We start from the raw sequence: 14,272 nt of genomic DNA, 5'->3' as shown, positions 1-14,272 counted from the left end.
GCTTATCGCAGCATGAAATCTGCACCCAATGGATCCACTCCGGCAACGACTGCGGTTCCGAACAAAATGCTGGAGCGCGTGGCTAGCACATCCCATCCAGAAGATATGCCAGACAGTACAAAGCTCACATCCCGTGCCGCGACGCCGTCGAACAACATGCCTAAACTCCCTATGGGTATGAAAGATTCCAAGGGTCGCGCAAAAAGTCGCGAGTTCCTTCAACAATGTCTGCAGGAAATTGCCTATCTTACAAGCAATGCGACATTGAACCCTATCATTCACACCACCGACCCGACTGACCCTGACTCGGCATCTCAACCCCCCCGGCCTCAGTTCGTCGTATCACCTCAAAGCGCACCCGCCCAGGAGGTGGCGCCCGTTTCCAATCATATTGCGGGGCCCAATGCAGAGGCCAATACACCGGCTGCTGCCAAGGAGGCAGATTCTTCTGCCAAGCTTTCGGTTCCATCGCAGCCACCATTTGATTCACCGGAGGATGTCATGCCTGTGTCTTCCTCACGAGGGAATCCAGCCGTACAGCAGCCTGATAAAGTACCGGATGTCCAGCTTTGGCACCCACATGGGTCTTTCTCCTCGCATCTGGATGCTGTGCGTGCGCTTGTTTATGATGGCTCGGGCGAGGGACTTTTCACAGCCTCTGATGATTGCACGATCAAGTACTGGCGCATGCTTCCCACAGCAGCACAGACCGGCCAATCCAAACCTGTGGCAGAGCTTCTGACAACCCTCCGTGGCCATGAAGCTGCCGTAACATGCTTGGCTTACTCGAAAACTCACAATATTCTCTACAGTGGCAGCCTTGATGCAAGTATTCGACAATGGAATATTCCTTCCAACACACCATCGAAAAGCGAGACTGTGTCTCTTTGCCTATCCACCGTACTTCCCGGGTCGGAGCAGGCTGTATGGGGTCTGTCACTTTTCCCCTATAATGGGCAAGAGGACATGCTTCTCGTATCTGTTTCAGCGAGCGGTAAAATTCAACTTTGGAATACAAGTGAGAAAGAGCCTCAGCCACTTCTTTCCTGGGACTACTTTGGCACGGATCCTGCACATGAAGTCCAAGAGGAACGTAAATCGTTGTCTTCCATCCCTGTGCCTACATATGTGACGAAGTGTCCTGCCAACTTGCAAGTTTGCGTTGTGTCATTTACCAACGGGACAGTCAAGCTTTTCAACTTAGTTGATGGTAAGGAATTAATGGCTTTTAAACCTCCTTTTGACTCGCATGCACAAGCCAATATGGTGGTAGGCCACCCCACTTTACCTCTAGTTGCTACCGCTCATGAGGACAATTACATTCATGTATATGATATCCGGGCGAATGCTTGTGTTCTCTCCCTGCATGCCCACAGAGACAGTGTGACATGTCTGGATATTGACCCCTCTGGTTTGACGTTTGTAAGCGGAAGTCACAATGGAACAGTGAGGTTTTGGGACCTGATGAAAATGGGGGAAGCGGATTCATCTGTTCCTACCTATCAAGCCAAATGCTTCCAAGAAGTACAGGCACACGAAGTGCAATCCCAAGAAGGTGTTCTTGCCGTCGCCTTTCATCCATCTTCCCCTCTTGTAGCTACGTCGGGCGCGGATGGGACCGTGCGTATGTATGGATAAAAAGATTTCTTTTAGATCTATGCCACTTCACTGATTGTATAGAATCAGGAGAATTTTGCAAAAACATAATTGTCTCCTAAGAGACACTCTTCTCTGATCATGATTGTCATCCTTACTGCAGGGACCATGCTAATCTTCTCTGTATCGTTCCAATTTTTTCGTATGCTACCCGAAGGTGCAATATTTATGTTTCAAATGATATAACTTTTCTACGGATTCCTCGCGCTCTTCATTTTCCTATTCTTATGGCCGTTTCTGTTATGCATCGATTCATCATCCTTACGTAATTCAAGAATGCGGAAAGCACAAGTCCTCGCAGAGTTTTCAATTGCGCGTCAAGACATCTGTCATCGCTTTCGTTCGGAACCGGAGATCGAGATTAAGCGAGGTTTCACTGGTCGCCAAAACCTACAAGATCTATACCATACCATATAAGACAAGATTTCCTCCATCAACTGTCGAGTTTTCCTGAAGATTCAAAGCTGTAGGACTTGATTTTGACGAGGCATCATACAATTAAGTCTACAACATGTCTGGTCAATCCTTATCCGCGTCTCTCGACAAATTATCTCTGGAGACTGAAGAGAATGCTTCTGTAAAGCTTTCCATGCCTACAAATGGGGTTCCTCCCTCTTATGGGGATCAAACTCTGGATCAACCTGCAGTGTTTTCTCAGTTCCCTTTCTCGTCATTAAGCAGCCCCGACTCCCCACAATCTTCAAGACTCTCCCGACTATATGGACCTGGTCTTATGCCATCAAGTGATGGTATATCATCATCGAACTCCCTCTCTGCCTCCGATCCAGGCATATTCGCCCAGACGCCTATCCCTACTCATGATTCGGGCGCTATACTGGGGTCTGGCAGCGGTCTTCCTTCGCCTTCATTGCACCAAATGAAGTCATCTTCCCCCTTTTTCAATCCTGCATGGAGTAAAGTATCAACACCCACTGGCAGCACCTTCACGCTACCAGCCGAACGCAGCAACAGTATGACGGGAAGTCCGGCAACTTTGCCCATGAATCCTACGATCCGTTTTGGAAATAGCCTTCCTGCTGCCGTTTCTGGTGAGACTGATATCATTCCTACTGCCATTGTTATCAAGAATATTCCTTTCAACATTAAGCGAGAGCAACTTCTTCATGTAATTCGTGACCTTGGTATCCCTGTGCCTTACGCCTTTAATTATCACTTTGACCAAGGCATTTTCCGTGGGTTGGCGTTTGCTAATTTTCATTCTCCTGTGGAAGCCAATGAAGTGGTCAATGCATTAAATGGTCTAGAGGTAAGTGGCCGCAAGCTTCGTGTTGAATACAAAAAAGTTCTTCAGGCTGGCGAAAAAGAGCGCATTGAGAAAGAGAAAGCTTTAAAACGATTGCAATTCCCCTCTTTTCCTGACAAAGAGCGTAAGAAAGAGCGGTCCCCTACCTCAGAACATCTTAATTTGCATATACACAATGCCCCTCTGCGCGGCTGCTCTCCTGTTCCTGGTGCAAGTGCAACACATCGCTCCTCTGACCCTGTGTCTGGCTTCTCTCTACCCCGTATGTCACTACAAGACTCTGGAGATCCAGTTCTTGACCTTAATGATACCTCTACACTGGAAATCTACTCGCGAGTTCTTCTCTTTAAAGATGATCGCATGCGTGATGAACTCTCCTTTTCCAAATCACTAACCCCAGAAGAAAGACATGTTGTTCATCTAGTATCCGAGAAGCTTGGGCTTTATCACTACACGATGGGCACAGGCGATGATTGTTATGTACTTGTGACGAAAACCAACGTACCTCACCTGGATGCTTCGGAACTGCTCATGCCCCAGAATTCTTTTCCGAGCCACCAGCCAAATCATCCGACAATCCACAATGATCTCTTGACTAAAAAATCTGTGCCCGATATGAAACGAATGATGTATGGTGAAGTCAATCGAAGCAGTAGCCCTGCACTCATGCATCGAAGTGCAGGTCTTCTTACTCCATCTGGCTCAGCTTCTCTCGCGCGCAATTCTAGCTGCAGCCCTCGCAATTCTAGCTGCAGCCCTCGCAATTCTCTCAATTATGCTGGTGATCCTCGTTTCGAAGGATTTGGCAGTTTTGGAGGCGGGCCTAGCAATTCGCAGAATCTCTTTGCGTACCCTGTGGATACTCCCTCCGTTCCATATATTTCGCATTCGAATGTCATTGGAGACCAAGACAATTCTGAGTTCATTTCAGCTACTGCCATTCCACCTCTCCATCGCTCCCGCTCGCCACTGCACCGTGTTCATTCACCTATGAGTACCAGTATATATTCAGCCCCTGTGACGCCCTTGAGCCAAACCACAGGTCCACTTGATCATGATACAAGCCCGTTCGGTACTCTGCCATCTGAACAAGAGTCGCACCAACATTCCCCAATTTTCCATGACCAGCTTATTGAAAAACCAACTTTTCACACTGCTCAATCTCCAGCTCCTCTTGGACTTGGCGACAGACCGCAGTTGATGCTGGATATCAATGCGATCATGACGGGTCAAGCCGAGGACAAGTCTCCGTCTGGTCTAGTACCCCCCAAGATAACTACAAGTTCGGCAAGTGATAATCAATGATTATTTTCTCATATCAAAACGTCAGGTCATTGTAGATAGCTCTTGTCTTCCCCACATTTGACCTTACCCCTGATGACCATAGATATGTTTGAAATAAATATTTATGCTTGGCCCTCCGAACCAAAGGTGGAAGTAATGAGCTCCACTTCTCATTCCGTCGCTATGCCGAACTCGACTCCGAGTGGGCTCTCGGATGATGTGTTAGCATCGCGAGGGGCTTCTGCATTTACGCAGATCGGTGAAGTACCATTGTGCAACTGTCTTGTCAAGGTTGTACCCCGTTATTCTAGTAAACGGTTTGACACTCACTCGTTTCGGCGTGGTGCGCCACCTTGCGCAGCTGGAATTGTTTGGTATGATACACCTTTGCTTGTCCCCCCCCATATACCAGGTGTTTCTTTAAAGCTTAGTGCCAGTGCTTTTCGCAGTGCCAAAACTCATGGTATTCGTATGCAAGGCGATACAACGCCACGCCCCTTCCCAGCTGTGTCATTTGTCTCATCATGTCCCACTTCATCTCATTCGTCTTTACCCTCTTCTCCCGCGTGGTCAAAGCCTCGGGCATGGTCTCAGACCGTTGGTACGCCAGTGCGTGCCACTGGTCGTAGTGCACTTGCATCCCAACATAACGGTTTATCCTCATCACCTGTTTCGGTCACAGTCTCATCAAACCACAGCTCACCCACACGACCCTCCAAACCTGGCAGTTTTCGTTCTTGGAATACGAGAACACCTTCTATTACAATAGATGAGCTTTATAAAACAGCTCATACGTTATTTGATGCTCCATTGACAATACCCGTGGGCCTTATCAACCAAGGCAACTCTTGTTTTGCTAGCGTCATATTGCAAATGCTAATCTATTGTCGTCCCTTGTACCATTTCCTGAATCAGCTTCGTTCTCTCGTTCCACAAGATCTCAGCAATTCCACCCCTTTGTTAGAGGCGGTTTTTCGCTTCTATAACGAAATTCCGCTTGCCGATCGCACTTCTATGGTAGGGCAACATGATATGGCACCTCTTTTACCTGATTATATATATGAAGCGATGCGCCTTCACAAGCGTTTTGATTTATTTCAGCTAGGTCATCAGGAGGATGCAGAAGAATTCTTCAGCTTGATTCTTAGCACGCTTCACGACGAGGTCCAACTTATTCAACGCCGCACTGCGCAGCGACAAAACAAGGGACAACTACCGTCAAATCCTATCCTAAAGACCAGTGCGGACCCCTTTGCTGCAGATCCTGCACCTGCGTCTGTGGAATCAAGTGATGAGGAGGTTGAGACTTTTGAAATCCAGCGGCCTGCAAGCCCTGATCAGGATGAATGGCTGGAAGTTGGCCAAAAAGGGAAAACCAGTTTAACACGCTCTAGCGGTACTCTCGACACAGAATCCCCTATTACTCGCATATTTGATGGTAAACTGCGAAGTACCTTGATGACTCCAGGGTCTAAAACCAGTGTAGTTCTCGAGCCTTTCCGCTCACTACCTCTGGATATTCAACCATCGCATGTGCGTAATATCAATGATGCATTACGCCAAATTACCGTACCAGAAACTATTTCCGGTGTATGGTCTCAACAACGCCATACCTTCGTTGATGCCACAAAGCAAATCTGCTTGGAAGTACTTCCACCTGTGCTTGTACTGCATCTAAAGCGCTTTGTTTTTGACGGAGTATACGGCGTTCAAAAGAGCACAAAAGCCATTGAATATGGTCTAACTTTGGATATTACGCCTGATATCTTAAGTACAGTATGTCGTCGCGTATCAGGCACACACAAATATGCACTCTTCGGCGTGGTATACCATCATGGCCGCCTTGCCTCTGGTGGTCACTATACTGTGGCTGTGAAGCGTCAAGATGATGAAGGGTGGATCCATATCGATGATACTCACACTTGCCCTATGCCTATCGAAGATGTGATACAATACGGCACAAACAGCTCCGACCAAGGTCATGCCTACTTGCTTTTTTATCAAAAGATGTAATCTAGTACTTAGCTACAGTAAATCTTCATCGTTGCCATCACCAACTTGCTCTTGGTTCACTGTGCTAACTTGAGGCTTTGACACATGTGAAGCTGTGACAAAGGTTGGAGCATCCACTTTCTCGCTCCCTGAGGTTTCACCGCGATTTTGTGCCTCCAACATGGCCATGGGATCTGAGGTCATTGGTGCTTCTTGCGGTGCAACAATCGATGAGGCAACATTTGCGCGGTCTGTATTGTACTGTGCCTGAACTGATCGCTTGATACGTAACATATCACGGAACGTATCTTCGGTTCCGGTCTCAATCTCAAACGCATTCCAAATTTGCCAAAATTCTTGCTGCGTTTTAGGATTGCAAAACTGAGATGCATGTGCGTAAATCGCACGGGCCCGCTCAATTTCTCCCAGCTTTCGTTCTAGTGTAGCATAGCGCAAACACATCGATGCTGCTTGTCGATCAGGAAGTACTTCGATGGCTGCTTCGTAAATGGGACGCGAAGCTGCCAACCCATAGTTGGCAGTGGCTTTCGCAATGTAATACGTGTACATTTCAAAGCGGTCCTTTTCAGTGACCGCATTGGCTCCACGCTCGTAGATACTCATGGCTTTACGAACCAGACCATATTCTTCCTCTAGCTGTCCATACTTGAGGTACAAAGGCTTACACAGGTGAGGGGGACATTTATCCAATGCCTGTTCGAACAAATCACGCGCCCGCTCGAGCTTGGTGCCACCATACCGCTTGACAAACTTGCTGAGGTAGACATTCCACAGTTCAAAAGCAACGGGGTATGTAAACAATTCAACACCGCGTTCGTATACCTTAAAGGCCTCTTCATAATACTGGTGCTCTTCTAGAAACAAGGCGAAGTTAATGATAGTTTGAGCGTTTGCAATTTTGAGCTCCATAATACGATCAAATGCTTTCTTGGCACTCTCCATTGTACCCAGCGCCTCTTCTAGCTCGGTATAGAAAGCCCATAACTTTAGGCTCTTAAACAGGCGCGACTGGGGGGGAATTGACTCATCATAATAGGACACACTGCGAATCTTTTGATAGCTGCTGGGTGCACTTGTTGCGCGAGACATCACACGCAATGCTTCCCCGTAATTCGAGTTGCGAATTTCCATCTCTGCCCAGCTGCACCAAACCTCCGCAAGGTCATCCACACGTTTATAAGGCACTTTAACGGCTTTTTCGAAAATTTGACGAGCGCTAGGGACATCGTGCTCGACTGGATCTGAACGGTTACGGCCTCTTGCGCCTCCTACTTCGTAGAATTGGGCAAAGCGGATATAAAGCTGATGGAGGTTGGCAGTTGCTTTTCGCGGATTGATCGTATCCAAGGCTTTCTTGTACGTTTCAATGACTTTTTCATCATTATCGCCCCACAACACTACACGCTTTCCCCATTCCTGAACGTCGTCGGGATTGCGCCGCAATAGAACATCATTCACCAAGAAGGGCCGCCGTTCCATCAATGCCTCAAATTCATGCATTCGTCGATCGATTTCAGCTTCCTGCTCAGCCTGCTTTTCTTCACTTTCAGCTTCTTCTTCTTCCAGCTCCTCCATCATGAACTGAATCATATTTTCACTTGTTTCCGCATAAGCATCAAATATTTGCGTAAAGTCGCGCACAGTAAGAACTGACACCATACCCTTCTCAAACGTTTCTTGCGCTGTTTGAAAATCACCACGTTTGATATAGTAGGTCGCAAGACCGGACCACAAACGACCTGCCTGGTCTGGGAAGTGAGCCAATCCATCCATATGGATGATTTGTGAGACCGGCAGGCGGGTAGGGTCACGCAAGTCCGTTTCCTGGGAAGGAGCAGGTACCTCCGAATCTCTTTGAGGGAGCTTTTTCTCTTGTTCCAAGGTGAGGCCAATTACTTCTGGGTAACGCTCAGTGAGCTCCAACCACTGAAGCATCAAATGGTAAGAACTTTTTCCCTCGGGACTAGTATAAGTTCCAAGATAAGATTCACGAGCCAATTTCAGGTACATTTTGGATGCCTCCAGAATTCGTTGTTGCATCGTGGGGCTCAGCTCGTCATCATCCCCATCTTCATTCTCGTCTTCGTCCTCTTCTCGAGACGCATCGTCGGTGATGTTCTCTTTCACGAGAAGCATACTCATTGAAAGCCCATCTGCCAGTCTAGGTTCTTCTGATTGATCGACTAGCAGTTTTGCAAAGGACTCCGATAGCGTAGCATCCACATGTAGGTACCGCCGCCAAATACGACGAGCCAACTCTCCGCCACATAGCTCGGCCCATCTCAAGTATAACTTCCATACACGAGGGTGTTGAGAGCCAGGTAATGTGCGAAGTGCTCGGTCGAATGTGCGACGAGCGTGTGTGCGAGCAAGAATCGGCGAGCAGTTAGGATGCACAAACAAGCTCAGGTAGTCAAGCCAAATGCGCGGCATCATTGGAAGACAGAGAAGAGCCCGTTCATAGGCAGCTGCCAAGCTTCGCCATTCTTGCCAGCCGATTGTTCCATCGAGGGCAAAATCCCAAACCTCTTGCTTTTCCTCGCGCAACCTCTCTTCCAAGAGTTCTGGGCCTGTTTCGATTAACCCATGGGATGCGTGAAGGTATCTGTGACGATAACCCTCTTCATCATCTCTTGGATGTCCAGCAACAAATCGCGACCGTGCATTCAAGTATCGATGCCATAGCTTATATGAAGACGGAAAGACAGCGATAGCGCGCTCATACAAGCCGACAATGCGCTGGAGTGCGATGCGCTGCGTCTCATCTGACAACAGTCCGAGTAGCTTTACGCTGCCCGACGACATCCACGCGTCTGGAATAGGACGTTTGCGGTAGTTCACCTCTTCCACATGCGTGATATAGCCCATCCATGTGCGCATATTGTCTGGGTTACGAAGCAATTCCTGTTCTAGCACAAGATCATCGTGTGGTATAAGTGTAGAGTGAGTTTTTGGCTCAGGAATTGGGAAGGTAAGCGGGAGCAGTCTCGAGACTCGCTCTAATTCTGCGGTCCCAGACCCTGCCATGGTATCCGTCAGACGATAAGTTGGGATGCGATAATTATCGCTCTTTTCGGCCGACACATCAACATTTGGATTGAGCGCGAGCCACCATCTAGACGGCCTATGCGTTCGTCGGGTAGTGCGGCCGCAGGAGACCGTGCTTCTGCCACTGATTCCGATGATCCACTAGATGACTACATTACACAGTTAATTCTTGAGGAAGCGCGTATGAAGGATCCTGCCTATCAGAGGCAATATTCCTCGTAGGTACAATTGCTATTAACACAGGCCACGCAAACACCCACCCACTTGCACAAACAAACGATTTCTAGCTTCGATGCTACGAAATGTCGATTCACACAATCAAAGGCAGGCGGATGAATGTTCTAAAAAGAACTTTGAGAAAATTCATCACTATCCATCACGTCGCAGTCGCTGGGATGTTAGGCCTGAGCGTGCAGGCCCTTCCTTGGAGCGACCCATTTCGGCTAGACAGTCTTCACCACCTCGTGGTGAGACGAGGTCGACATTTTCGTACAATAATTCTTCCAAACACGGAAATGACTTGAATAAACTGGTTCATTCTTCTAACAATATTCGTTCGTCGTCGCCTCCAAGATTGACTCGCCAGTGGGACTTGGGGAAAAATTTGTACTTTTAGTCTATACAGCATACATTGCTATCCATATACTTATGAGAAGAACCAGCAGTGCAAGAATCAGCTGCCATGTGTACAGTCTTTTTTCTCTGGGGATGTGAATCACAACAGAATGGAGGGTACCTGGCTCATTTTTGCCGGTGAGAATATGAACCGTTTGCTTTTCCGGTTCATATATGGCCTTTCCATCGCTCAACACGATTTCTGGCTGCTTTTCTCGGAAGTAATAATCGGGTACAAATATCTCTGTCACGCATCCTGCAGATGTTTCCATAGAGTCCTTTTCCACACGAGATGTAGATACCCATGTGAAACAAAAACGTCGAGTACGACGATTCCAGGATGTGCTTTGAGGGATCCCTGCCACTTTACTGGCGTATGGTCGAATAATGGCAGGTAACGCTCGACCACCTGCGTACATAGGCTCATCTCCATACCAGTTTGCAAGATCGCGAGCCTGATGCTCTAGGTTGATGATCGAAAAGTCCTCCATGTTCCATGTGTCCCCCCGAGCAACTGTGTTACTAGGGTTGTAATTCCATAAAGTAAACGACACCCAGTTGCGCTCCAATGCTGATATCAAAGCATCCATCAGAATTGCCTGGGATTGGTATTGACCTGGCCTCTTGTGTAGCGACTCATTCACATCGTAGGGGATCCCCACCTCTCCCACCAAAGTGGGGACGGATCCCAAAGCTTCATGTCCCTTCCTTACGAGCGTTCCGATTTGATGAAGGTAACTGTGGTTAGCCATAACCTATACATACTTGCGCATGAGTCCGTAGGAACCAAAATATAGTGCCTTGAGAATGAATGCACCCCGACTCAAAGCCTGTACATTTACACTCATTCCGGTATAAGCCTTAAAAAATAAAACATTTAAATCGTAGAAATGTGGTGCGTACACAAAGCGCTCTGGTCGGGCGAGAGCAATGGATGTTTGGGTTGTGCCAGGGACCGGAGAGCCTTGTCCAGCGGACCAATGAGGCATAAACTCGTTAGGAATAGGTTCCACGAAGAACAAAGCATTCGGATGTACTTGAGAAAGCCTGAGTTAACCATTAGAACTCACCTTTCCTGGAATTTTAAAGCGAACGGCCCATAAAAATCGCGGTACCACTCGATTGCTTGGCGCCCATAGCCTGGGCGAGGATCCACATCAAAGTAGTCAGCTTGTAAAACAACGGGCTTATTCTTTTCCTCATCCCAGTCCCACACTCCATGTTCACGCCAAATACATCCGTCAGTGACACGTGTCGAAGGAAATTGCGGATCCGCATCCCTTTTTGCCCATGCCTTCGACCCATGCGGGTCAATATGTGATTTGTGTGACACGCGTGATGGAACAGGCCATGACTTGACATAAAACGGTATATCCTGAGCATATCCTTCTCCAAGAGCCATACCCTGGATGGCATTGGGGTAATGCCCAATATGCAGATCTGTCATGAAATTCCATTGATGAAATGAATGCAAATTGATATATCCACGATGTGGCTCATTCATGAGCTGCACGTAAGAAATTAGCCACTGACCTCGAATCCTGCTAGTGCTGGCAAGGGAGAGAGTGCTTCCGCCAATTGGGCATAGGCTTCAATGTATGCCTCTTGAAGAAATGTTTGGATGTTCATTGCCGATTCACGCGTCAAGGAACGACCAAATGTATCTCTTAGCAAACAGAAGTTAGGAGCAAACACTCTCCCAGCCCAGAATAGCGTATTCATCGTACACGGCGCCATTTTTTGATATCCCGACGGCCAGTTGAAAGGACCTGTTGGCTCTGAGCGCCCTCTGCTTGGTTTACTTATCATCGGTTTTGCAGGTGATTCGGGAACAAGGGCAGCTCCAGTTGCTACAATTCCATGCAGGTCCATTCCCGCTGCACGGAGCGTCTCATCGTTAGCAACAAATCCACGCACCCAAGCCGGTGCGCCGCTTCCACCACAGAAGCGGCTCCAAACATCCTGATGTGCATTGATAATACACTTGATTCCATGCTGATCAAAAACATGAAGCAATTTTCTTAGGTATGTCACATAGTTTGCATCAATCGGGTACTCTGGACACGGACCTGCATGTGACAAAGCTTCCCAGGTTATTAGTAGGCGAACCAAAGTAAGACCCCAGGCACGCAGCCGAGCACAGTGCTCATGTGCTTCGCTTAATGGAAATGGCCGATTGACAAAGGATACATTCTCCGGATCCAGATATGTTGAGCTTACGTTGGAGGGTATAGAGGGCCTGCGTGAGAGGTTGTATATACATACAATTTGCTTGCACCGCCAATATTAACCCCCCTTAGAAGAAGCGTGCGTCCATATGCATCCGTGAGCCTACTGTCTTGCACCTGAATAGGACCTCCAAGTACACTATCGGACAAGTCGTGAGCTGCTGCCATGGCAATGCAGAGTGTGGGGGTTCTTCGGACCAGGGGATCTATCTAACCGGGTGGAGGTCGCGTGATTGAGTGATCAATCCATGTGCAAGCGAGTGCCAAGTTCAGCCACGGAACGCTTTGCTGTGCTCTCAACATGGTTGGATCGTTCGACAAAATTAAAAATTAGCTCATTAGTACTAGATCTGCCAGCAGACCATAAAAATCCTGAAATTAGGGCTCTTGCCGTGGAAATCCGACTTTTTGCCGTGAAGAGCCACGAAGCTCAGGGGTATGCTGCGCTGCATATGAAAAAGAATGCTGGTGACGAGGTCCAGTAGCTGGTGAGAAAGACGTATAAAAGGAAGAATCAGCCGATCGTTGTCTGCTTGCTTGCCTGGGAGTGCAAGATACATCTTGTTCATAGGATTTGGCCCGATGCTCTTGCATGAGAGCCAGTAGTGCTTCAGTGAGATGCCGAACTTGCTCATCACTGTAGTGCAAGAGAGTATGTAGATCAGCGTTCAGTGACGATTCTGCATTCTGAGAATGCATTGACGTGGGGTATTCCAAGTTTGCTCGAAGACCTTGATTCAGCATATCCGCAAGCTCCGCAGCAGACTCTAGCTGCTGTATCAATAGTTCCGAAGTAGAATCGTCAGCAGGGTGAAGCGTATATTTTGCTTTGCATTGTTTTAATGCATTTGACAAGTTACGTGTGTGTGATAAACTTCGAGGCAAATACGTGTGTCTACCTCGTGGCAACGACTCATCCATCTTCCTGGAGCGAACCATATTGCTAAGCTGAGGTGAGGATATAGTATTCTTATATGAGTTCATATTTGGAGTATTTTTCGTTGACGTATGAAGGTATTCCTCTCCCCAATCAGCAGATAGGGGGGAGCTGTTACCTGTGGTCGCCTCTCGATTATGCCTTGTCTTTGATTTTCCTAACGGAGTTTGGAGAAATTGGGAACTGGCCTTCGTTGGCGAATTATAATGTCTAGAAATCATCATATCGGGATGTAAGTGCTGTTCTTGTGGCGGAGCTTCTCGAGAACGAATATGTGCACGTCCTTCAGCTAATAATTGAGCCACCTCTTCTTCTCTAATATCACTGCGCTTACGCAATGATGATGCTTTCTTGGCATCAAGGTAAGATAAAGAGTTGCTGGATACATGCCGGGACATTCCTGGCGACTCAGCTACACCCATACCCACTTCCGGAAGCACGGACAACTGCTTTGTTGTGCAGTTGGTCACGATGATGTGCGTATATAAGCATCTGGCTTAGTGACACCTCCACTTTCGTTTGTTGTGCAGCGGGGCCACCGCCCTCCATTGACGCACAGCACGCACGGAGCATGCTGGCGAGTGCAGGAGGGCTCTTCACCTCTCTCTTATCGTGGAGTATTCCACAATCGGTCCAAAAAAGAGTTGTATGCTTATTTCTTCGAAATACTCTGGGAAAATTCGTTTCTCAGCCAGATTTAAACTTGCCTGACTCATTTGAGTTTCATGACGGAGCCTTGTTGCTTCAAAGCTTGGAATTTGACGCGGGGGCATTGCAAGAGATCCTTCCATACTGGGTACCATCTATTCAAAGGTTTTATATTGAATGCATACGAGTACAACTACCTTGGCCCAATATTTTCAATGGCACGGTCCATGTTACTGTACAATCTCCTCTTGCCATGATGCTTTTCAAAAACGAAACAGATACATGCGGCTCCCCTAGTATTTCTTCCGAAATGGAGCTTAATGATTTTATCGTGCTAGAAAACGACATCCCCAAAGCTAAAGACTTTGAACATCCGGATATAGTACACGAGGCATCTTCTTCGACATTCGAAAATCTTGTGGCTTCATTCGGAAAAGCACTTATTCAGAGACTAAGGATCCTTGTAAATGATGTGGAAGTTCACATCGGTAGCAAGAAGGGAGAATTCATCTTCAAGGTAGATGAATTCTCCTTCGATGGGGAAAAGGAAAACATGTCATGTTCAGGTATTCAGGCTCA

General features: G+C 47.6%; 5 protein-coding genes across 5 annotated transcripts; 2 read left to right on the top strand and 3 right to left on the bottom strand.

Annotated features, from left to right (window-relative positions):
- Positions 1-12: 12 nt before the first annotated feature.
- Positions 13-1,294, top strand: MSY001_3058 (uncharacterized protein; the record flags this gene model as incomplete). The annotated part of the gene is made up of 2 exons (XM_018884945.1): positions 13-1,128; positions 1,274-1,294. 2 exons carry the CDS (start codon positions 13-15, stop codon positions 1,292-1,294), a joined length of 1,137 nt encoding a protein of 378 aa, XP_018741554.1.
- A 1,239-nt stretch (positions 1,295-2,533) lies between these two features.
- Positions 2,534-3,344, top strand: MSY001_3057 (uncharacterized protein; the record flags this gene model as incomplete). The annotated part of the gene is made up of 2 exons (XM_018884944.1): positions 2,534-2,923; positions 3,321-3,344. The coding sequence occupies 2 exons, from the start codon at positions 2,534-2,536 to the stop codon at positions 3,342-3,344; spliced, it is 414 nt and encodes a 137-aa protein (XP_018741553.1).
- Positions 3,345-6,229: 2,885 nt separating this feature from the next.
- Positions 6,230-9,085, bottom strand: MSY001_3056 (uncharacterized protein; the record flags this gene model as incomplete). The annotated part of the gene is made up of 1 exon (XM_018884943.1): positions 6,230-9,085. The coding sequence occupies one exon, from the start codon at positions 9,083-9,085 to the stop codon at positions 6,230-6,232; it is 2,856 nt and encodes a 951-aa protein (XP_018741552.1).
- Positions 9,086-10,635: 1,550 nt separating this feature from the next.
- MSY001_3055 (uncharacterized protein) lies at positions 10,636-11,327 on the bottom strand (the record flags this gene model as incomplete). Its single annotated transcript, XM_018884941.1, has 2 exons — positions 10,636-10,927; positions 10,951-11,327. The coding sequence occupies 2 exons, from the start codon at positions 11,325-11,327 to the stop codon at positions 10,636-10,638; spliced, it is 669 nt and encodes a 222-aa protein (XP_018741551.1).
- A 74-nt stretch (positions 11,328-11,401) lies between these two features.
- Positions 11,402-12,276, bottom strand: MSY001_3054 (uncharacterized protein; the record flags this gene model as incomplete). The annotated part of the gene is made up of 2 exons (XM_018884940.1): positions 11,402-12,119; positions 12,146-12,276. The coding sequence occupies 2 exons, from the start codon at positions 12,274-12,276 to the stop codon at positions 11,402-11,404; spliced, it is 849 nt and encodes a 282-aa protein (XP_018741550.1).
- Between the last annotated feature and the right edge of the window lie 1,996 nt (positions 12,277-14,272).

This window comes from Malassezia sympodialis, genomic scaffold (assembly GCF_000349305.1).
Source record: "Malassezia sympodialis ATCC 42132 genomic scaffold, msy_sf_17, whole genome shotgun sequence".
In the NCBI taxonomy this organism is placed as follows: domain Eukaryota; kingdom Fungi; phylum Basidiomycota; class Malasseziomycetes; order Malasseziales; family Malasseziaceae; genus Malassezia; species Malassezia sympodialis.
The sequence above is the reverse complement of the archived record's forward strand: the minus strand, read 5'-3'. Positions and strand labels throughout refer to the sequence as shown.